The sequence below is a fragment of the Palaemon carinicauda genome, chromosome 1 (assembly GCF_036898095.1).
Source record: "Palaemon carinicauda isolate YSFRI2023 chromosome 1, ASM3689809v2, whole genome shotgun sequence".
NCBI lineage: Eukaryota > Metazoa > Arthropoda > Malacostraca > Decapoda > Palaemonidae > Palaemon > Palaemon carinicauda.
Genome location: NC_090725.1, coordinates 241,503,291 through 241,527,171, shown reverse-complemented (window position 1 = coordinate 241,527,171; position 23,881 = coordinate 241,503,291). Strand labels below are relative to the sequence as shown.

Genomic DNA, 23,881 nt, shown 5'->3' with positions numbered 1-23,881 from the left:
AGTGCACATAATGTAGGCAAAAGAAAGATTTTTACCAACACTGAAAAGAGCTGTTAGAATGTACTTAGCTATGGGGTTTGTGTCCTTGGATTGGTAAAGGGTGTCAAGTGAAACACCCATCCAAGTAAAAATGCAGGTGAGGGTAAGTTAGGAGAGGAATGTGTGGTGAAGATGGTTTCATGATAAAAAATTTTTAAAGCCAGATGATGTCATTGTTCATAATTCAGTGTGAAGTTTGCTATGAATCGATATATTAATTAGCGAAATGTGGTTTTCAGAAGAAATGGTTAAATTTTGTCATGTTTCTCTGGTTTTGGCATCTGTTGCTAAAAATGTGCCTTCATCAGATGACATGGTGACAATCATTACCCGAGAAGTTGCAAATCTTGTTATATTTTTCTTTTAGATCTTAACCTTAGGCGCTAGTTTCAATTTTGTAATAACGAAAAGCCAAAATATTTCTATTTTGCAAGTATTAGTCTTGTTTTCTTTCCTCCAATACTATAAATATCTGCTGATCAACAAATGCTGCCAAGTCTCAGTGGGTTAGTATTTTAAGGTTTGCAAAAAAGTTTGCTCAGTATTTACAAATGTAACAGGTTCCATGGTGTAATGGTTAGCACTTTGGACTCTGAATCCAACAATCCGAGTTCGAGTCTCGGTGGGACCTTACTTTTCCTGTGATCAATGATTTTGGGTAATTATTTGCAGTATTGAACAGTAGCTTGATGATGAAAATTTTGATGTCAAAATAACACATCACAGGATGGTTGGAAAATCAGAGAAAATTTCCGGCGTCTCGTTCTGCTGCAAAATCAGCGTAAAGGTTAAAGGAAGATAATTTAAGAGGGTAGAAAGACCAGCTTTGGTGTATGGAGTAGAAAGATGGCTGGTAAAGAGAATGCAAGAGGAGAAATTGGATGCACTAAAGATGATACTGCTCAGATGGATGTGTGGAGTAACAAAAATAGATAGAATAAAAAAGGAAAGAATAAAAGGACCTACTACAGTAGTAGAACTATCAAAGAGAGCCCAGTAAAGAAGACTGCAGGGGTATGGCCATGTAATGAAAAAGGATTAAGACACATGTAGTGGGGGGAGAGTGACACAGGTGGAAGTAATTGATACGAGAGCGAGAGGAAGATCAAAGCAAAATTGAATGGATGTAGTTAAACATGATCTGAGAGATAAAATATTGTTATAGGCCAGGGCACCAGCCACCTGTTGAGTTACTACCACAAGAGAGTTATTGGCTCCTTTGACTAACTAGACTGTGGTACATTGGATCCCTCTCTCTAGTTAGAACTCATCTTTGCTTTGCCCACGCATACACTGATTAGTCTGGCCTATTCTTTCTACATTCTCCTCTCGTCATACACCTAACAACAATTCTTCTTCGCTCAAGGGGTTAACTACTGCAACGAAATTGTTCAATGGCTACGTTCTTCTTGGTAAGGGTAGAAGAGACTCTTTAGCTATGGTAAGCAGCTATTCTAGGAGAACACTCCAAAACCAAACCATTGTTCTCTAGCTTTGGGTAGTGCCATAGCCTCTGTACCATGCTCTTCCACTGTCTTGAGGTAGAGTTCTCTTGCTTGAAGATACACTCAGGCACACTATTCTATCTGATTTCTCTTTCGCTTGTTATTTTGAAGTTTTTATAATTTATACAGTGTATGAAAGTTTTAATTTAATATTGTTATTCTTGAACTTCTATTGTAGATTATTTCCTTATCTCCTTCCCTCTCAAGTTATCATCCCTATTGGGGTCCTTGGGCTTATAGCATCCTGCTTTTCCAACTAGGGTTGTAACTTGGTAAGTAATAATAAAGCTGTCAGAAACATCGACCCAACATAGAAGTCGAATAAGCTGCAAAGAAAATAGATTTGCAGTTTTGAGCATGACTCCAAAACTTTTAGTTCAAGTTCCAGAAGGACAATTTTTCTTAAAACAGTTTGTGAAAATTACGATATTGGACGAAATTTAAGTGAAATATTATTTCGTTATTATTCCTGAATTGTATCAGTAATTTAATATTTACCTCTTTGGCCAATGAATTTTTTCATCCTCAGTTCCTGTCTCCAACAGTACATAGAATGGCAATCACAGTTACGAAACTATGATACTGTACTTAAAAAAATCTCATTTTGTAAAAACAATTGTGCATGTCATCAATCATCAATAAATAGTCGCCCTTGACAAATTTTAGATTCTTCGCGGTGTTGCTAATTTTCATGTGGTATGAAACTTTATTGAATTCTTTTAGGCAATATATTGTCTATCAAAACGAAGGTATTCTTAGGCCCTACTTTTTTTTCATTAAAATTTCATCGCACCCATGTTGAAACAAAAGTAAAAATATTTTTATATGGTGGGATCAATTCAGCATTTCCAAAGATGTAGATACTACAGCCAAATTATTTCAGCTTTAGCAATTTTAAGTTAGGTATGGAAGTGTTAATGTTTCCATATCAAAGCCTTTCCCAGTGATTAAAATTATTCAATCTCGTTTTTGGAAGGTGGGTAAGATTTTACATTGCTACTGGTTCATAGCGCCCTGGTGACCATGAACTTGCAGTTAGTTTGCGTTAAAACATGCAGCTAAGAGGGTTTCCTAGAGCATGAAATGTAAGAAAAAGGCAGATTTTCATAATACTGAAAATAGCTGTTAGAATTTAGAGTTCTTAGCTATGAAGTCCGTGTCTTTGGATCGATAAAAGGTGTTAGGGGAAATCCTACTCCAAGTAAATATGTTGGAGAGGTTAAGTTAAATGAGGAATGTGTGGTTAAGTTGGTTTCAGGATGAAAAAAAACTCTAAAGCTAGGCTGCTGAGATTGTTCAAAATGTCGATTCCACGTTCGCTACGAATCAAGTTAAGAGTGAGTGTTAGCCTATAGATTAATGAGTGAAGTTGGGTTTCTAAGAAAATTAGTAATTTTTTTTTCCATTATTCTTTGGTTTCTGTATCTGTTTCTGAAAATGTGTCCTCATGAGATAATACAGTGTCCATCACCATTTGAAAAGCTGTCCATCTTCCTATGTTTCTGTTTCAGATTTAACCTTGTGAACTAGTTTTAATCAAGCAGGAAAAAACTAAAAAAAATGTCTAATTTACAAGCACTTGTATCGTTTTCTATACAAGACTCTCCGGATCAACAAATGTTGCTAATTCTCAGTGGGATGAATATCTTTTAGGTTCTTGATGTCATGTAAATAATGTTTGCAAAAAACTTTCAACTTTGCTCAATAGTTTTACATGGGACAGGTTCCATGGTGTAATGGTTAGCACTTTGGACTCTGAATCCAACAATCCGAGTTCGAGTCTCGGTGGGACCTCAGTGAGTATTTTTAGGTAGTTTAGTTAGTTATGAAAATATCAAATAAATAAAATTTCATACTAGATTTTTCTTCCGCTACATGTTTTCGTTTACACCAATTTACATATTGAGAATGACCAAAAGAACCAAAGTTTCAGTTCGTAACTTTTTACTTAGAGCTTAAGTGAAAAGGTAGTTTTAATGGAAGAATTTAATGTAACTAACTTCTCTTACTGTTCATGTAAATTAATTGTTCTTTGGCCAATGAATTCCCCAATCTAACTTCACCTCTATTGGAAGTCAAGAAAAGTGAGCACAGACTATCCATATATGTGCATTTTCTTTTTACTTCTGAATACAATAGCCATAACATGACACCAATAATCTAACAATACTTACTATCCTACTGACCCTTGAACTCAGACTGGGGAATTTGTTGCCCAAATCACTTGTTTTTACATTAAGCAACCAATGACTGGAAAGGGAGGAGTAGTTAATTCCACTCAAAAGTCCCCCTAAAAACTAACATGACAAATTCTTATAGAAAAATTCCCATCCAACAAATATTTGATCACAGAACTGTGACAGGAAAAGTTCTGGTAGATAATCTTATTTATATTTTCTACATCATGCTTACTTTTAACAAAGCAACCAACCTTAAATCTTCCTTAAAGTCCCACCGAGATTTTAACTTTGATTGTTGGATTCAGAGTCGAAAGTGCAAACCATTAAATTATGGGACCTGCTTTTGGGAAAGTTACCAGTACAAAATTATTTCTCCTATTCAACATCAATACCACTTTCCTTCATTTTAGAATACTAAAATATTTACCATCTTAATGAGCTTTTTCTATCAGCGGACACGGGCAACTATGAAAAAGAAATGTAAACAGAAATGTGAATTATTTTGCCCTTCATACATTAGTCTATTTGTAAACCCTTAGTCTGAACTTTTCTGCATATACAATCTAGTTTATCTCGTTATGCATTTTATTCTTATTCCTGAATACAAATAACACCAACAACCTAACAATACTAACTATGTTACTGACACTTAAACTGAAACTGGTGAATTCATAACCCTGTGCTCTAACTATTCAATTATGAAACCAATTACAGGAATAGTAAGAAAAGTTCATTAATAAAACTCTACCTAAAAGTCTACTTCACAAATTTTCTAAGAAAAAGTCATATCCAAGTAAGACTTTTAGTCAGATTTTTGGAATCACATGCAAAACTACATATCAATGCACATGTGAACTATCACAATGAACGTTCCAGAAGATACTTCTGTTCACATTTGCTTCTTCAAACATATCTTTAATGAAATTACCAACTAAAAATCTCAAGATCCCACTACACTTGAACTAAAATATTTGGTATCAGAGCTAACAATCATGCCTTGGTATCTGTATTTTTTCTTCTAAAAACCTAAAAAAAAGTAGTCAATTGAGACTGGAAAACCTATGCCGACCAGCGGATTTACGGGAGGATATAGAAAATAAATTGGGACGAATGCATAAAAAAGAAATTTTTATTTGTGTTTCTGTCAGTAAGGTGGAATTAAGAATGGAGCAGAAATGTAAGTAATTTGTCCCCTTTCTTCTCAGAGCCACACTTCTTCCATCAATCAATAATCTAATACTCACCCTGACCTGCTTTTCTGCAAGTTTATTCTGGACTGCCCAAACATGCAACAGCCTGGTGGCCTTGGATTAGATTTTTTTTTTTTTTAAACCGTAAAATAATCCTACCAAAACCCTTCTTAACTTAATCTATCTTCACCAACCAAATGATGCCCACTATGATATCGGGATATGTACTCGGACAGGTAGAGCTAATAAAGTTCAATCTACAAAAATTTTCATTCAAACAACCGAATTTCGATCATATTCCTAAATCTCTCACTGTAGTCCCACTGATTCAATATTTGAACTTGGATAACTGAATTATTAGTTCCGGATACAATGGAGAGAGCCCCCAGAATTAACAGTAATATCCCGAAGGTATTGAAGCTATTTTTACTTAACTTTCTTACTATATATAACAGTTTTAATAAATTAAATGAAAAAACTCTACAATCAAGATTAGACAAACTCAATTCGCATTTTAGGATTCAGAGTTCAAAGACCATGGAAATGATATTGGAAAAAAGTACCAAAGATAGTTACAATAATAAAATCATTCCATAAAACAAATTCACACGAAATACAATACCTTTAAATGCTAACTAAATTTACTCAAAGATTTGTATCGCATATTACTATATTTCAAAGTTAAAAGTAATACAACCAGTAATAATTATGTGTTGTCTTATACATAGAGCTTGTATCCATGACAAACAATACATAATTTCAGCAAACCGTCATTGAGGATATTTCAGAAATGCATATAAAAACACCAGAATTATATAACCAAATAAAACTAGATTTATAGGAAAGGCAAGCATTTCCAGTTTAGCCTTTAAATTCACTTGTTAATGTTATTTAATAAAACTTTATTATTACATGTCTGTGTACGTGTTTTTTAGAAATGATTTCTTATTTCTTCCTTCAAATACTTATGAGGGGCGTTGGAGATCTTGAAGATTATAATGTTGCGTCAGTGATAAAACTTACTAGGTTAAATTCTAAAATATCATAATTATTAAGAAACATCGAAAAACCTCAAGAGTAATTACTTTGTGACTCAACACAGACTGCTTCTTTTACCTCTGTTGCTTTACGATATCATTCCGAGATATCAAAACTCTTCTCATTCTCCAACTCTTGAAAATGTTATTTCAATGTCACTTATTTTTCTTTTTAAATATTTACAACACTTATATTACGGTTACAACCTTTACCTATTATTGTTTAAATTTCCCTTGATTAAAAATATAATCAAATAGAAAAATACAAATTAGGATTTGTTACATCCTTTTCCGAGAATAAGACCTACACACAACGATAGTCCATTTTTCTTTAGTGAGGCAGATTTGCACCGACTCGCAGGGGTGCCCTTTTAGCTCGGAAAATTTCCTAAAAGCTGATGGGTAGGAAGTATTTTTGTCCGAATACCATTATTGTTTTCAAATAATTACCAAGTAATGTGAATCGATACTTATTTACTAAACTAAATTTCTCCCTCAGATATAGGTTTTGTCAATAAATAATGTTAATAAATGAATATATTATAAAGTATCGTGATGGTAAATCCAAATTTAATAACACCCGTCGGAGTCAACGAAGGAGCTTCTTTTCGGATGCACGCTGCATAATTTTGTAACTTTTCACATATTTCAACACAAATTGAGATAAATTACACTAAGAATAAGTAAAAACATTTTATTATAAACTTTCTTTGAATATCAGAATCTACTGAAAACGTGGAATTGATAAAACTAACTATTGGTGAAAATAGCGGTTAGGTAAAAGCAAGAATCACTTAGAGTGGGTCCTGGGTAAAACGACCATTCTACTGTCAAATACCGAAGAGGGAATGGAAGGGAGGTTGTAAAACTCGGCGATAAATGAATGAATGATTTGAAGTTCTCTGGCATCCTGACATCAATTGTGAGTTCGTTTAATTGTGATTTTTATGCAATTTATGCAACACTACAGTATCAACTGAAAATATTGTTAATAAAATCTAAAACTTTACGAAAAACAAAATAAACACTTTCTATACGGATTTCTAAGTCGTATAAAAAGGGATAAGAGAGAGACGTTAATCAAGATGTTGGAACGCACACATATGCATTCGTGTGTGTACATCATTGATTAACTTAGCATGCGTATAAGCTACATATTTTATGCAATACACAAGAATCTAAACCTTTATAAAAAATATAGAAAAATATAAACCCCTTTCTATACGGACTTACTGCACACCATAAACCTATGATGTAAGTCAGTACAGAAAGGGGTTGTTATTCTTTTTGTATAGGTTTCGATTTTATTAATAGCAATATTTTCGGTTTGAGGATACTGTAGTGTTGCATAAAATCAGAATTAAACGAATTCATAATTTCACCGCCGAGTTACAATCTCCCCTCCATTCCCTCTTTGGTATTTGACAGTACAATGCTCGTTTTACCCAGGACCCACTCTTAAGTGAGTCTTGCTTTTATATATCACCTATTTTCACCAATAGTTAGTGTAAACGCAGGGAAATTTCACACAGGGAAATTTCACTCGGGGAAATTTCACTTTTCCCTGCACAACTTTGAATGACTGTTCGTGGTAAATCCAAAATTTGTACTTAAATTTCGGTCACTAACAGAGGCGTACACGTTATCAAATAATAAGAAAATTAAAATGGGGAAGTTTCCATCAGAAACAATAATTATGGGGGACACCTTTTATATGTTAGTAACAAAAACAAAAGGAACCATCGGTCCGTCTCTCGCCGCCTTTTCAAGTCAAGCGCTTGGGAGAAAGGCAAGCGTCTTTTCAAACCAAGTCATCGTCGCAAGCAGACGTGTTTGGGAAGTCGACATTGAGGACTTTTTGATGGAATTATAAGGTAAGCATCACAGTGTTCTGAGATTTATAGACGTAAAAGGGTTGTCAGAGTTGCTGTTTAAATAACAATAGCTAATTAGGGCTCCTAATATGATGAAATATAGACACATGAAATAAAGTGAGGGGTGTTCTTATTTTAACGGTGGCGTACCCTCGGTAGGGACTTGCCCGCGGCCCATGAGGGGACAGAGCTGGACGGTCTTTGCAGTGGGCATACAAACACTTCGGTAAGTAGAGGATGTTATCAAGAGGTCTTTACAATTTAATGAGGGAAAATAGAGGTCTTAAGGGGTTAGGCTAGATAAAATATGCCACAGATCGAATAACTATTTAGTGGAATTCTCTCATGACTTTGATGATGCCCATTAATGCTTAGTGCATATTTCTTAAAGATTCGATATATAGCAGAACCAAGGGATTCACCCACCTAGTATTACGAATTTTGTAATCAAGTTATCATACCAGAGGTCTTTATTGGAAATGTTAATAAAAAAACGTGTAATATGCAAGAAATAGAATACAAAGGAATTACAATTACTGAAATTATAGCAATAGAGTTTTTCCAATAAAACATTGTTGTTTTGAAATGTTAGTTAGGGTTTTTCTTTAAATATATTTTTTTTCTTCTTAGATTAAGTAAAGAATTGTCACTATGAATTTCTTATTGTATGTAATTTTTCCAGTGACCTTCGACTAAAACTTCAAAAATGGTCGACGAGTATTTCATTTAACCCACATGAGGGCTGTTCAGAGTCACGAAGTCGTTTATGGTACAGCGTGGGTGGAAGCCTGACGAAGCGCGTGGAGTCACGCACCTGGTCCCTCTGGAAAGCTGAGAAAAAGGACAAGAAGTCTGCCGACATCATGCAACGAAGAAGCTAAGTGGAGCAGAAAAAAAAGTTATATAATAGGCGCAATTAGGTATTGTCTGCTCATGTTTAAGGTTTGTTGCTGTCAACACCAGTGATAGATTTTCATTCACAGGACTCCCAGATTTATGAGGGCATTAAATGTTCCTAAGTTGCAAGGCGTGATTATCTGATTAATATTTAAGATGTTGACGAAGTTCATCGAGGAAATTGTCCTGTAGTGTAATATTTTTAGAAGTGACAATTATCTTGTTTTTTTTATGACAGAGGAGTTTAACTTGAGCAGTTTATTTGTAAGGCATTTTCAATTAGAAGGTGAGCAGGAACAGATGTGTGTAGTGCATTAAGACTTGGAGAAAGTCAGAATGTTGGGTTCTCAGGTCATTATTCATGTATTTTGATTTGGTAACCTCTGATCGTCGAGGGAAACCCTATGGAATATTTATAATGTGGTCCCTTGGTTCTGTATTTGGTTGGGGTATAATTGTCTATAGGTCCTTATAACTGGTTTTAGGTTAATGGTATCAGTTTTGCTTTAATGCATAGGTTTATTTTGTGTGTGGCAAGAAAATATTTCTTGGAATGTCTAATTTGGAACCCGTTCAAATGAGAACATAGCACGTAACGTTACGGTTACCCAATTTAACTTTACTAATTTGTGGATTATCTATATGAAGAAACTCTTTCCAACGTTGGTTACGGGCACTGTCATCCTAAGCCAATGGTCACTAAAAATCTCAGTTTGACAGATGTTCGTTTGCCGCATGCTGCATGGTATTATAACTTAGGTATAACAAGGAGGGGCTTAGCTATTTCAAGTAGGAGCTATATAGAAGTTATTTCAGGTAGGAGTTCTTTCAGGTAGAGGCTGTGATATGTCAAATAGAAGTTATTTCTGGTAAAGGCTGGGATATGTCAAATAGAAGTTATTTCAGGTAGGAGTTCTTTCAGGTAGAGGCTGGGTTATGTCAAATAGAAGTTATTTCAGGTAGGAGTTCTTTCCGGTAGAGGCTGGGATATGTCAAATAGAAGTTATTTCAGGTAGGAGTTCTTTCAGGTAAAGGCTGGGATATGTCAAATAGAAGTTATTTCAGGTAGGAGTTCTTTCAGGTAGAGGCTGGGTTATGTCAAATAGAAGTTATTTCAGGTTGAGGACTGGGACACAAGACATTGATACATTTAGGGATTGCTCTCTAGGCTTAGAGGGTCTTTAGGAAGTCGCAACATAGTACTGGTAGTGGTCTTCATTGAGGAGAGCAGGTTCTCGGCCACTCATTGGTTAGGTCAGCTACGATTCAACTAGGGAATTTTGTTAAATCATAGGGAGGGCCGGAATGGAGACCCTAAAGGTTGCGCAATTGAGAGAGGAATTGGAAGTTAGAGGCCTCACAAAAGGAGGGAACAAGTCTGAATTGTGTCAGCGTCTAAGTGAAGTCCTAGAGAAGGATGGCGTAGAGGTACAGGAGTTTTTGCAGGGACTTAAGGTCAGGCAGGATAGTGGAGTTAATCAGGGCCACAAGGTAGGCGAGTGCACTGAAGAGCCCACGGAGGAGGAAGGACATTTAAATTTGGGGGATAGCGCATCAGTCATTGGTATGCAATCTGTTAGATCCGGGAGATCTCAGCGGTCGTGCGCGAGTTCTACTGGGAGCAGGCGTGTATTATTAGCTGCTTCTAGAGCCAGGTTGGCAGCAAAATTACTGGTGATGAAGGAGATAAAGGCCATAGAGCGAGAGGAAGCAGCGCTAAGATATAAGAGGGATATGCTCAGTTTAGAGGCAGAGTTAGCTGGAGTGGAGGCAGAGGAGAAGGTTTTACAAGATTTTGAGGAAAATGATAGAGAAATAACTCACATCCCTAGGATAAGGGAGCACACAAACCCTGATGTAAGTGGGAGTGAGAGACCCATGCATTTGAATACAGAAGCGCCCGAGATTAGGTTAGGTGGATGCGGTAGCTCGGGCGGGAATGACCAAGGGGACTTGAGCACTAAGGAAGTCATGCAGGCGTTAATCTCTTGCAGCCTTAAAAGCTTGATGCCCAAGCTGGATATAGCTAAGTTTGATGGGGATCAAACAAAGTATCTTAGGTTCATTCGCTCATTTGATGATGTCTTTAGTAGCCAGTTGACGAATGATAAGGAAAGGCTGAGGTATCTGGATTTATACACGACAGGCATGCCAAATGAGATTGTGGCGGCTTGCCTCCACTTAGAAGCTTCAGAGGGCTATAAGCAGGCAAGGAAGTTGTTGGAGGAGCGATATGGAAACCTCGAACAATTAGCCACTACGTTTGTGGATAAGATCATTAAATGGAAAGATATAAGGGAAGACAACGCGGAAGATTATGACGATTACTCGATGGCACTCAAAACCTGCAGAAATGCAATTTCGTGCATCCCTTATGGCATCGCCAAATTACAAAATCCAACAACAATGAGGCTGATCCTTAGCAAGTTCCCCTCTAGTATGCGGACTCGATGGTGTAGAGTTGCTAATAAGATTATTAGTGAGAAAAAGAGGACTGTGTTGTTTGATGATTTGGTAAGTTTTATTGAAGGAGAGGCTAGGGTCTTGAAACATCCTCTCTTTGGGTGCCACCTATTTCAGAAGGGCAGAGGGGAAGACACCCCTCGCATAGAAGGAAAAGCACCAAGCAAGGCCGAGTGTTTAACTAAGGCTAGGAAAGTTTCATGTAACAAAACTGCCTCGCTTTCATGTTGGTACTGTACAGGACCCCATATAGTGGATGAATGCCACCAAATATCTCAAATGGGACCCGAGGAAAAACTGGGAGCAATAAGGGAGTTGGGGCTCTGTTTTGGTTGTCTGAGAAGTGGTCATAGGTCTCAGTATTGCAGAAACAGGAAAAGCTGTAACATATGTAATGGAAATCACCCAACTCTGTTGCATCGACACCAGGAAGTAGAAGTGGTCCAGGAAGTAGAAGTGGTAGGACCTGAGCGCTCGAATAGAGCCTTAGTGGCTCAGGAGGAAGGTACACATTACAAAATGGCTATGTTCAGGGCAGTTAGAGGAGGTAGCATTGGTACAGGGACGTCAGTTGTGCCGATAAGGATTAGGTCAAGGGAAGGAAGGGAGAAAGGCAAGCGTCTTTTCAAACCAAGTCATCGTCGCAAGCAGATATGTTTGGAAAGTCGACATTGAGGACTTTTTGATGGAATTATAAGGTAAGCATCACAGTGTTCTGAGATTTATAGACGTAAAAGGGTTGTCAGAGTTGCTGTTTAAATAACTATAGCTAATTAGGGCTCCTAATATGATGAAATATAGACATGAAATTAAGTGAGGGGTGTGCTTATTTTAACGGTGGCGTACCCTCGGTAGGGACTTGCCCGCGGCCCATGAGGGGACAGAGCTGGACAGTCTTTGCAGTGGGCATACAAACACTTCGGTAAGTAGAGGATGTTATCAAGAGGTCTTTACAATTTAATGAGGGAAAATAGAGGTCGTAAGGGGTTAGGCTAGATAAAATATGCCACAGATCGAATGACTATTTAGTGGAATTCTCTCATGACTTTGATGATGCCCATTAATGCTTAGTGCATATTTCTTAAAGATTCGATATATAGCAGAACCAAGGGATTCACCCACCTAGTATTACGAATTTTGTAATCAAGTTATCATACCAGAGGTCTTTATTGGCAATGTTAATAAAAAATGTGTAATATGCAAGAAATAGAATACAAAGGAATTACAATTACTGAAATTATAGCAATAGAGTTTTTCCAATAAAACATTTTTGTTTTGAAATGTTAGAGAATAGGGTTTTTCTTTACATATTTTTTTTTCTTCTTAGATTAATTGAGGAATTGTCACTATGAATTTCTCATTGTATGTAATTTTTCCAGTGACCTTCGACTAAATAAACTTCAAAAATGGTCGACGAGTATTTCACTACAACCCACATCAGGGCTGCTCAGAGTTAGTTTTATCAATTCCACGTTTTTAGTAGATTCTGGTATTCAAAGAAAGTTTATAATAAAATGTTTTTACTTATTCTTAGTGTAATTTATCTCAATTTGTGTTGAAATACGTGAAAAGTTACAAAATTATGCAGCGTGCATCCGAAAAGAAGCTCCTTCGTTGACTTCGGCGGGTGCTGTTATTAAATATGGATTTACAATCACGATACTTTATAATATATTTATTTGTTAACATTATTTATTGACAAAACCTCTATCTGAGGGAGAAATTTAGTTTAGTAAATAAGTATCGATTCACATTACTTGGTAATTATTTGAAAACAATAATGGTATTCGGACAAAATGCTTCCAACCAATCAGTTACTAGGAAATTTTCCGAGCTAAAAAGGCACCCCTGCGTGCAAATCTGCCTCACTAAAAAAAAAAAAAAAAACTATAATAGGCCTACTACTTTTTACCGCACGTGTTTAACACACGCTTGTATACCTAACGGTAAGTTTGTTTTTACATATATCTCATTCTCCCCCCTCACTGATAATAAAACCCATTAAAACTTGCCTCTAAATTTAAACTATGGAGAGACTTATGTCAATCTTTTCAACATAAGCATTTGCAACAAGTTTGATTTTCTGAAGTCTCTCAGATTCTACAGTCAATTTGGCCACAGTTGGAATAAAACTTACAGAATACTATATAGTGTTGAACCTTATGATGAAGAAGGCAAGACTGATAGGATTAACTGTATACAGGATGGTTCAATCTAGGAAGATCTGAATGCTATTATGAAGATCGAGATCAAGAATGAGAAATTACATATGCATATTTGTACGTAAAATGTCTATATTGAATTCACTGTAACTATTGATAAAGTATCTTAATGACATACACTTTCCCCTGGTGTCTATTCCCGAATTTAAAAGAAATATGTATAGCAAGGTCAGATTATTATTACTATTATTACTATTACTAGCAAAGCTACAACTCAAATTGGAAAAACAGGATGATACAAGCCCAAGGGCTCCAACAGGGATAAATAACCCAGTGATGAAAGGGTATAAATAAACTATATGAAAAGTAATTAATAGAGAATATGAAATATCAACGTTGACATACAGTATATATGTCATTTATATAAATTATGATGAGAGATTCATGTCAGGCTGTTTAACATAAAAACATTCGCTGCAAGTTTGAACTTACGAAGTTCAATCCATCAGATTGCCTGATTAAAAAGATCATTCCACAATCTGGTCTCTGCTGGAATAAAAATTCTATAATTCTGTGTAGTATTGAGCCTTACGACGGAGAAGGGAAGACGGTCGGAACTAACTGGATACGTGCAAGCATAAAAAACTAACCGAACGACGGTTCCAGAGATTAATATCTACTTTATATCAGGAATAAGAAATTCAATAGACATCCAGTTTTTGTCCCACAAATTAGGATGAGATTCGGCAGCTGAAGACCGCACAGGAAAACAATACGTGAAACAAGGCAGAATGAACGAATTAAAATATTTCTTCAGAATAGATTGATCACCGAAAATCTTAAAAAGCTTTATCTATAAGACATTTTTTTATGCAATTGAAGAAGAAACAAAATGTGTTTCTCAAAATAAATTTGAAATCAAGAATCACACCTAAAATTTTCAAGTTTTATAGTTAAAGAAACATTATTAAGGCATGAATCTCAATACTGAGGAGCCACTGTCCTAGACCTATTTAAAATCATACTTTGCGTTTTGATAGAGTTCAACTTCATGCAACATAATTTGCACTATGTACTAATTTTAACTAGATCTCTATTGAAATATTCAGCAACCCATGACCTACATTCAGGAGAGGGAATAGATGCAAAGAGCGCAGCATCTCCTTCATATACATAAACCAAGAGCTAGTTTTCTACGCCAAATCACATGCCATGTATACAATATGAAAGTGGGCCAAGAACACTACCCTGGGGAACACCAGATATCAGATTCCTATACTCACAATGGTGCCCATTAACAAATATCCTTTGTAACTATTACTTAAAATTCAACAATGATGCTGAGAAAAGACCCACCTACTCCCAACTGTTTGAATTTGAAAACAACGGCCTCATAATTAACACGGTCAGAGGCAGCACTAAAATCAGGGCCAATCATACAAACTTCCTGACCACAATAAAGGAATTTCTGTACAGCAATGGCAATCGTAAGAAGGGCATCACATGTTTTAAGGCCTTTGCAAAACCCTAACTACAAACTAGGGAACACTTTATTACTATCAGCATACCTATTTAGATGTTTCACCAAAAGCCTTTCAAAAACTTTAGAAAGCATAGGAGTTATGGAAATTGGGAGTTAATCAGCAGAAATAGAGATACCACAAACACATTTACCTAACGGAGTAACATTACCAATTTCCCAATAAGTGCAAAAAGAACAAATTCTTGCTAAGAATTCAGCGGTCTTTATAAAAACTAAAGGAAAAATACTATTTGGGTCTACACCTACATAAGCATCAAGGTCCACCCGGTGTTTTTTTAAACTCATAGGACCGAATGCATAAACTACTGTAGTCAGCTCAGCCCCAGGAAAACACGAATGAAGAGGATCGAGGTTCTCATCACTCTGCTTACTGTTAGACCCCTCAGCCAAAAGGGTTGCACTTTCCTTAGGAAAGTGAGTGACAGAGCCTTGGAATTTAACTAAAAGAGGAATGTGAAGTCTATGCCAAAGAGTGCAGACTTTAAGGTAGCCCACCACTATGTTGTACCAGAAAGGGTTTCTTTTATGGTTGTAATGTATTCCTTTTTTAAATTGAAGCATAAACTCTCTGAGCAACAGCTCTTAGCTGAGTATATTTATTTCAAGTCAAATCTGATCTGTTACTTTTCAAAAGATGATAAGGCCTCCTGGTCCTCTTAATGTGTCTACAATCATCATTGAACCAGTGTTAGATAAAGATAGGGAAAATTCAAATTGTTACAAATAATTCCCTAATTGGATAAGCTATTCCTAAGGTAATTCAATACTTCGTTAAATATTTGAAAGTATAAGACCCTCATGTGTAAAATCATACATACACTATGAATACACATAAATAGATACATTATATATATATATATATATATATATATATATATATATATATATATATTCACACACATATGCATAAAATATACATACATACATTCATTCATAACTTAAATATATATATATATATATATATATATATATATATATATATATATATATATATATATATATATATATATATATATATATGTGTGTGTAATCTCCACTACATACTACTTACAGTGGGTGACCCACAAAATTAATGGCATAAGAACAACTCGTTTTTAGACTTGCTACTAATGCATTGCAATCTTGGGATTGAGCTGCCATACCCTATCCATTTAAATAAGAAATTATATCGAATTTATCACTTTCCAATATTCCTACTAATACAATTCAACTGCATAATCTGACCAAGTTAACACGCTTCAATATACTGTATCTCCCAATTTTGTACTTTACATGCTAACTTTATTCATGATATATTCCATTGCAGTATCAGCGACATTAATAAATACACCCAGCCTTTATATGAAAAAAGTTTTACTTGTAAAAGGCTTACTCTTAAGAAAATAAAGGCTTGAAATATAAAATGAAATAATAGCTTGTACAGGTATATTCAGACCACTTTAAATGTTTTACTATTTCTGAAACGAGAGAGAGAGAGAGAGTGTGTTATCTAATTAAAAAAGGCAACAGGCTACTAAAGTCGATATTAATTATCCGATCTACAGTAGTAGAGAAAGTTCACAGATATCTCAAGTGAGTCTAATCATCCGGAGATCTATGGCAACAACGAGTATGCCAATTTACCGATAATGATTTCCGTGTAGGAAGAGAAAAATGAACACAGCGCTCACATTCTTAGCCCCTCGGAAACAACAACTAAAGGCCGAAAACAACAGAAATACAACAACAGCTAAAAAAGCCGTTAGGCCTATGGCTGCCGGCTGGCTGGCACCCAGCTAAATAGAATGCCTTTCTCAAAGCCTTGCTGCCGTAAGTGTAAACAAGATACAAGAGAAAAACATACAGAAATTACTTAAGCAATTCTTAATATTCAATCACTTCCAGGAGTCAAAGGATCATATTGAAATGAATTAATTTCAACCATTAGCATAACTAGATGTTTGACATGTTTAAAAACATACCTTACAAGACAGTCATATACAGAGATACTAACCAACCATTAAACACTTATGTAGATAATTAGATATGAAATTAAAGAAACATGACGACAGACTATTATAAATGTTTTACAAAACACTTTTACATATGGATTAACTTTTTCACTTTGGGATATTGTTTGTATGTATGTATATATATATATATATATATATATATATATATATATATATATATACATATATATATATATATATATATATATATATATATATATATATATATATATATATATATAGATAGATATATGATAAATTTTGTACATTTAGACGAGTTTTCCATACTCAATTAAGCCATATATTCTAATACATTAATGCCTGGGTTCTCTTATCGACCTCGGGATCAGAGCTCCCAGACGGAACCACTCAAAGACAATAGCTTCTGACCGGCCGGGAATCGAACCCTGGTCCGGGAAACTGTGATACAAGTTTCCTAGATCAGGGTTCGATTCCCAGCCAGGCAGAAGCTATTGTCTTTGAATGGCTCCGCTTGGGGGCCCTGATCCCGAGGTCGATAAGAGAATCCAGACAATGTATTAGAATATATGGCTTAATTGAATATGGAAAACACGTCTAAATGTATATATATATATATATATATATATATATATATATATATATATATATAATGTTTTGATCTTTCTCTTTATTCCAACTTGTATACAATCTATGGAGAGACATGCGAGTACATTGTATTTAAACGTAATTTATAAGGCATACAATTTATTTATAGTAATTTCAAAAAGAATTACTTCCATGACATAAAGCAGGTTTCATAATCCCTTAAATAGTGTATAAAAACCACAATTTCTATGGTAAATTACTTTGATCCTTTCCTCGGACCTACCACTTTCTAATTTTGGAATTCCTTGCCTCTCCGTTATTTCCTAAATCATCTGAATGACCTTAAGTTTCAAGTACTTCTACCGATGAAATATCTATAAGGCAGTGGGATGTTTTACGCTACCCTTGTTTGGGTTAAGTAATATATTACAGACAAAACAGATCAAATTAATGTAAAGATCGCTTTCGTAATACACTAATTTGATAGTAGCGTATTGGAAAAGCAATGTCACATAAAAACCTATGTTTATATTTAAAGGGTAAAATAACCTGTGTATGGTTTAAATATCGCATGCATGAATAACACAATGTTATTGATAGAATTTTAAAAGAGAATAAATTGTGCAATCTTAAAATAAAAAAAAACTTTCTTCCTGATGTAACACCCTTAAAACAATCCTAAAATAATAGGGACAAAATTAATGTATACCTGAACATTTCACTAAACGAGAAGCAAAACTCGACAATAAACAAATGCTTACTCCTCCATGCACTTTTCAACATATGATCTCAATTAAGTTGATCAATATCAACGTTACAAAGTCGTTATCTTTGCACTCACAGTCACCGTTGTTAGATGGTTTTGTAAATTGCAACGTCAGTATATCTACTATAACGCACATGAAAGCCACGGCATGTAACTTGAATCCCTCCATTTATGAAACCGCGACCCCCCCCCCCCGGCCCCCCCAAAAAAATAATCACCGTAATTAAAATGAAGAATTAGACACGTTGTAAATATTCGTCACAAAGAATTCATAGAAGCGTTTTTTTTTTCCGGAGTTTGCGAAGCTTCTATTTTTTTTTTCCAAAATGAAATTATATATTTAATACTGATCCCCAGATGTTTTAATTAAATTGAGAGGGCTAAATGATTTAAAAACTTTAGCATCAACATATTTCAGTACATTTCACAAGAGAAGGATAATAAGATGGCAACACTAAGCTTAAACCTGGAGAATGGAAGAACCATAAAGAAGAAAAGAACTCTGTTTTCAATAACGTGAAATTAACAATCTTGATCATAAAAAAATAAAAGAAACTGAAAACAGAATAGCTATGAAATGTCACAATGTGGCTTCTTTATGTTTATTATAATTCTTTATTACTGTCAGGTAGTATGCTGGTCAGGGCACCAGCAGCCCATTGAGATACTACCGCTAGAGAGTTATGGGGTATTCTGACTGGCCAGACAGTACAACATTGGATCCTTCTCTCTGGTTACGGTTAATTTTCCTTTTGACTACACATACACCGAATAGTCTGGCATAATCTTTACATATTCTACTCTGTCCTCGTACACATAACAACTCTGAGATTACTAAATAATCTTCTTTATTCAAGCTTTGCCAAATAAACCTGTTCCTATGAGGTCAGAATCTACATTTTCCCAGTGTTAATTATAATGAGATAGTTTAAGGTTTACTCGGGAGTTTCTAGGACACCGACAGTTGTAAAAGCAAGTTTCCAATTGCGGATATCACGCTTCAGGTAAATACAATCGACTTATTTCTATCATAACGCAATATATCAACTTCGTGGTGCAGGGAAATTGTTTTGAAACTAACAAATAATAGGTTAGATGCAATCGCACCGCTGAAGAAGAGATGAGAAATCAAAGGTGATGGATCTGCGTAACTGCAATCGCGTTTGAAAGCCGTTCTGAAGACAGCAAAAGACAAAATTGAAGTGCATTCGTTTCAGATAAAAAGACTACATAATTATCAAGCTGTGGCAAAGGTTTTTATACGTTTATCATGCAATTCTGAAGCTTTGTACACATCATCATCATCATCATCATTATTATTATTATTACTAGCTAAGCTGCAAACCAAGTTGGAAAAGCAGGATGCTATAAACCCAAGGGCTCCATCAGATAAAATAGCCCAGTGAGGAAAGTAAATTAGGACGTAGATAGAATAGAGAGCCTTAGTGTACCCTCAAGCATGAGAACTCTAACCAAAGATAGTGTAAGATCATGGTATAGACTAGAAACTATAACACTACTCAAGACTAGAGAACAATGGTTTGATTTTGAAGTGTTCTTCTCCTAGAAAAGCTGCTTATTATAGCTCAAGAATCTCCTCTCCCCTTACCAAGTAGAAAATAACCATTGAACAGTTTTACTGCAGCAGTTAACCCCTTAAGTGAAGAAGAATTATTCGGTTATCTTAGTGGTGTCAGATGCATGAGGTAAGAGGGGAATGTGTAAGAATAGGATAAACTATTTGGTGTATGTGTGTAAAAATGAAAAATGTGAAGTACCCAGCGAAGGATCCAATGTACTTTATTACTATCTCGCCAATCAATGGACCTAACAACTACCCATCGTTAGTGTCTTTGCAGGGTTAAAGACTGTAACTACAAAATACCTAAGCTGTAACGAAAAGGATTCCATATCGAACCCGATGAGTTAAGAGGAGTAGGCTATCACATAAAGGGGTTGTTACCTTTAAAACACGTCAAACTACCGATACCAGGTTGAAGAGAGTAACGGCAAAAAATCTAAAAATACGTCAACCACGATGTCAAAAGGTTATCGCTACATCAGTTAACTTTTAAAACATGGGACATTATCAAATAAGTTATTCTTAGTCAATTAGACGTTAACATGGACGTACTACTTTATTACAGTAAAAAAAAAAAATTCAATGGTGCACCTAATGACTGCATGAACCGATGTGTTACGGAAGATTTTCAGTTAATGGCTATCATATATTTGATTTAATCTTTAAATGTTACACAGGGCAACAGTCTCATATTTAAAGAACGTAACATATATATTACAGGAAACAAAATTTTTTTACGAATTGTTGGTAATCTTCTTATTAGAATGATAGGGTTTACAAACTAACACAAATGGCATCTAAATAACACCAACATCCAACAAGAAAATTCATTTAAGCTCTCCAGCAGCTGTCAAATGAATTCTCGAAGAAAAAACTATTGCCGAGCAAAAGTTAAAGTAGGTTTAGAAATCTTTCTTTTAAATTTCATCTACGTTTACTCAAGCAGCGATTTCATCAAGCTGATATTTTCGCGAGAAATACAAATTCTTGAGGAAAAAATATCAACATTTGTATTGTAGTAATCTCTACTACATGACAAAGAGCAAGTCTCTCTCTCTCTCTCTCTCTCTCTCTCTCTCTCTCTCTCTCTCTCTCTCTCTCTCTCTATATATATATATATATATATATATATATATAATATATATATATATATATATATATATATATATATATATATTATTTATATTACACACACATCCTGGTGTGAGGGGGGTACCCTGAGAGGTACACTCTGATACCACACTCTCACCACAAATTGCCGAAACAGTGGGATTTACTTAGGAAAGACGGGGGGGGGGGGGGTGGAAGGGTTGAATCTGTGTGTGTAGACGTCTGTGCATGTTTATCGAAATATTTAGACGTCCTTTCTGACGGTGATAAACTTTTGTTTTGTAAAGCCACAAAAATACCAACGTGTACCCAATACTTATCTTTTTCACTGTGCAGAGAAGGCAGACGATGACAAAAAAGGGCCTCACGCGCACACACATCTCCACAAAATAGACAGGGAAGATAAAGCAACGCCAATAAAACGTTCTAACAACAATCTACAGAATTTCTATAAACAATACCGCAACCTACGTCAGATGAAAGACAGACAATAACCGCTTATAGCATTTTAGTTACAGACATTGCTGACGAGTTCATAATTCCATGGTAGCATCAAACCCATTTATTATGGACACGGATATATGGTCCTTGTTATGGATAAATACATCTGCGTCATCTAAACTCCAAATATTGATGCAGTACAGTCTGGAGTTACGGATACAAACTCTTAGTTTATTATCCTGACACCTGAATGCTCACATAATTTTTACTTTCGAGCTCACCATTATTGGTATACTGTTAAAATAATAATTCTCGGCTCTTCATTCCTTCAATGAATACCTTTATTTATTTAAATAAAGGTATTTATTGAGCCACACAATTCAATTGAATCAAGAATACTGCAAAGTGTAAGGCTCTTTCAAGTCCATGACAAAGCTATCGATATAAAGTGTTGAATCTGATCAGAGATAATGGATGGTGTAAAGCCCTAAGCAAAGCCCGGTTGGGGTGGGGGGCCTTTGACTCTGGTGTAAATAAAAAATATCACACTTCATCATAGGGGACTAACACTGTTTCTGCCTTCTAGCTGAGATCACGGAAATACTAATGAATACGCTTTTTTAAACAGTGCCAATAGGTTTCAACAATGAATTATGCTTAAATTTGGGCAATATATTTTTTTTTATACTAATTACATCACACATTATCCTTTTCTAAATAAATGTTTGCTATACACGTAGTGTTCGAAGCGTTATCCAAATCCCATCTCTAATACAAAAACAAATGAATAGCATAAAAACAATCAAGGTGAAGTGATTCTTGTATCGGTATATAATCATTACTATTAATAGCAGTGCTAGAACCCCAGTTGGAAATAAGGGAGGCTATGAGCCCACGGCCTCCAACAAGGAAAGTATTTAAAGATGAGTAACGACGTTAAAAACAGACCAGTCATATTAACTATAAAACGACACATGCTAACAAGTTTAACGGAAAATAATTTACAAGTTTTAACTTATGAAGTTCCGCCGATTCAATCGTCAGATTAGGAAGATCATTCCATGTCTGGTCACAGATGGAATAAAACTTTTAGAATTATGTTTAGTATTCAGTATAATGATGATGGCTACACTATTAGAATTAACTGCATTTAATATCTGGACTCATATAATCATATCAACTAGAAAATGTGTTAAATCCTCTGTTGCTTAGTTCATACCCTGTTATATATAAAACCAGAGCGCGAATAAGTATTGATCTCGCTTATTTTCAGAGGCGTGGTGGAAATGAACATTGGGAATTTTAGCATTAGAAGCTTTTGTGGAAACCTCAAAACATGAAAACCACCATATTGCAATTAATTTTTGATGTAACTATAATCTGACATGAAAATGGTTTTAAATTAGATACTTTTTTTACAAAAGATACTAATAACTTGTTTACCCTGAGGTCAATGCTTTTACGCAGTCTGAATTTAAGCAATACAGAGTATTTTGATGAAGGGGTAGATACCATCGATAATATTGGATTTTGTAATAACTTCTAAACACACGTAACTAATTAATGTATCAATCACACTATAAGAAACTTTCGTATGTATTTATAACTAAATCTAAGATTGGTTTTAAATCTTTAACAATTCTTTGTCGCACATCGCCCCGTGGCATGATTTATTGTAATTATGTTTTAGTCTTTTTCTCTAACTTTCACAACTAGCGGTTCGCTCGCAGTAGTATAAATAATAATGAAATAATACAATTTTTAGATACAATGAAATCTGTACAGGATAAACTAGCAAAACAATTTTCAATAAATAATATATTGCATCAATCATATAATGGTAGCAATACACATGCTACCGCATCTACTATAAATACTCTTAATATATCATTATCATCATCATCTCCTCTTAACCCTATTCACGCAAACGGTCTCGGTTAAATTTCGCCAGTCGTCTCTATCTTGAGCTTTTAGAGTAATACTACTCCACTCACCATCTCCTACTTCATGCTTTATAGTACTCAGCCATGTAGGCCTGGCTCTTCTCTTCTAGTCCCTTGTGGAGCCCAGTTAAAAGTTTGGTGAACTAATCTCGCTTGGGGAGTGCAAAGAACATGACCAAACCATCTCCATCTACCCCTCACCATGATCTCATCCATATATGGCACACTAGTATTCTCTCTTATAGTTACGTTTCTAATTCTGTCCAGACATTTAACTTCCAATATCCTTCTGAGAGCTTTATTCTCATATCTACAAAATCTGTTGGATATAGTTTCATTGTCATACCACAACCCATATCCATAGTGTAACACAGACCTCACTTAACTGATATATAGCCTGATTTAGTATATGTATTTCAGGTGATTTGATTTCCAAATTTTACTTAACCTAGCCATTGACTGATTTGCTTTTTTCAGTCTTTCAATATCCTGCAATTCAAAAGCTCCTGTATTAGAGATCATAGTTTCTAAATATCTAAATGATTCCACCTTATTAATCCTTCTTCTTCCAATAATATTTCATCTTCCATT

The 23,881-nt window shown here is 35.2% G+C and overlaps 1 protein-coding gene, 1 long non-coding RNA gene and 2 other non-coding genes across 4 annotated transcripts; all 4 read left to right on the top strand.

Annotated features, from left to right (window-relative positions):
- Nucleotides 1-598: 598 nt before the first annotated feature.
- TRNAQ-CUG (transfer RNA glutamine (anticodon CUG)) lies at nt 599-670 on the top strand. Its single transcript has one exon. It is a non-coding gene; the product is annotated as a tRNA-Gln (tRNA).
- Nucleotides 671-3,266: 2,596 nt separating this feature from the next.
- TRNAQ-CUG (transfer RNA glutamine (anticodon CUG)) lies at nt 3,267-3,338 on the top strand. Its single transcript has one exon. It is a non-coding gene; the product is annotated as a tRNA-Gln (tRNA).
- A 4,399-nt stretch (nt 3,339-7,737) lies between these two features.
- LOC137644423 (uncharacterized) lies at nt 7,738-10,498 on the top strand. The gene is made up of 3 exons (XR_011045158.1): nt 7,738-7,825; nt 7,985-8,051; nt 8,508-10,498. It is a non-coding gene; the product is annotated as an uncharacterized lncRNA (long non-coding RNA).
- Nucleotides 10,499-10,600: 102 nt separating this feature from the next.
- On the top strand, nt 10,601-11,860 carry LOC137638586 (uncharacterized). Its single transcript, XM_068370787.1, has one exon. The coding sequence runs from the start codon at nt 10,601-10,603 to the stop codon at nt 11,858-11,860; it is 1,260 nt and encodes a 419-aa protein (XP_068226888.1).
- The last annotated feature ends 12,021 nt before the right edge of the window (nt 11,861-23,881 follow it).

Excerpts from the sequence above, each read along its gene's own strand:
- LOC137638586 (XM_068370787.1), top strand. The coding sequence starts at position 10,601 with ATGCATTTGAATACAGAAGCGCCCGAGATTAGGTTAGGTGGATGCGGT.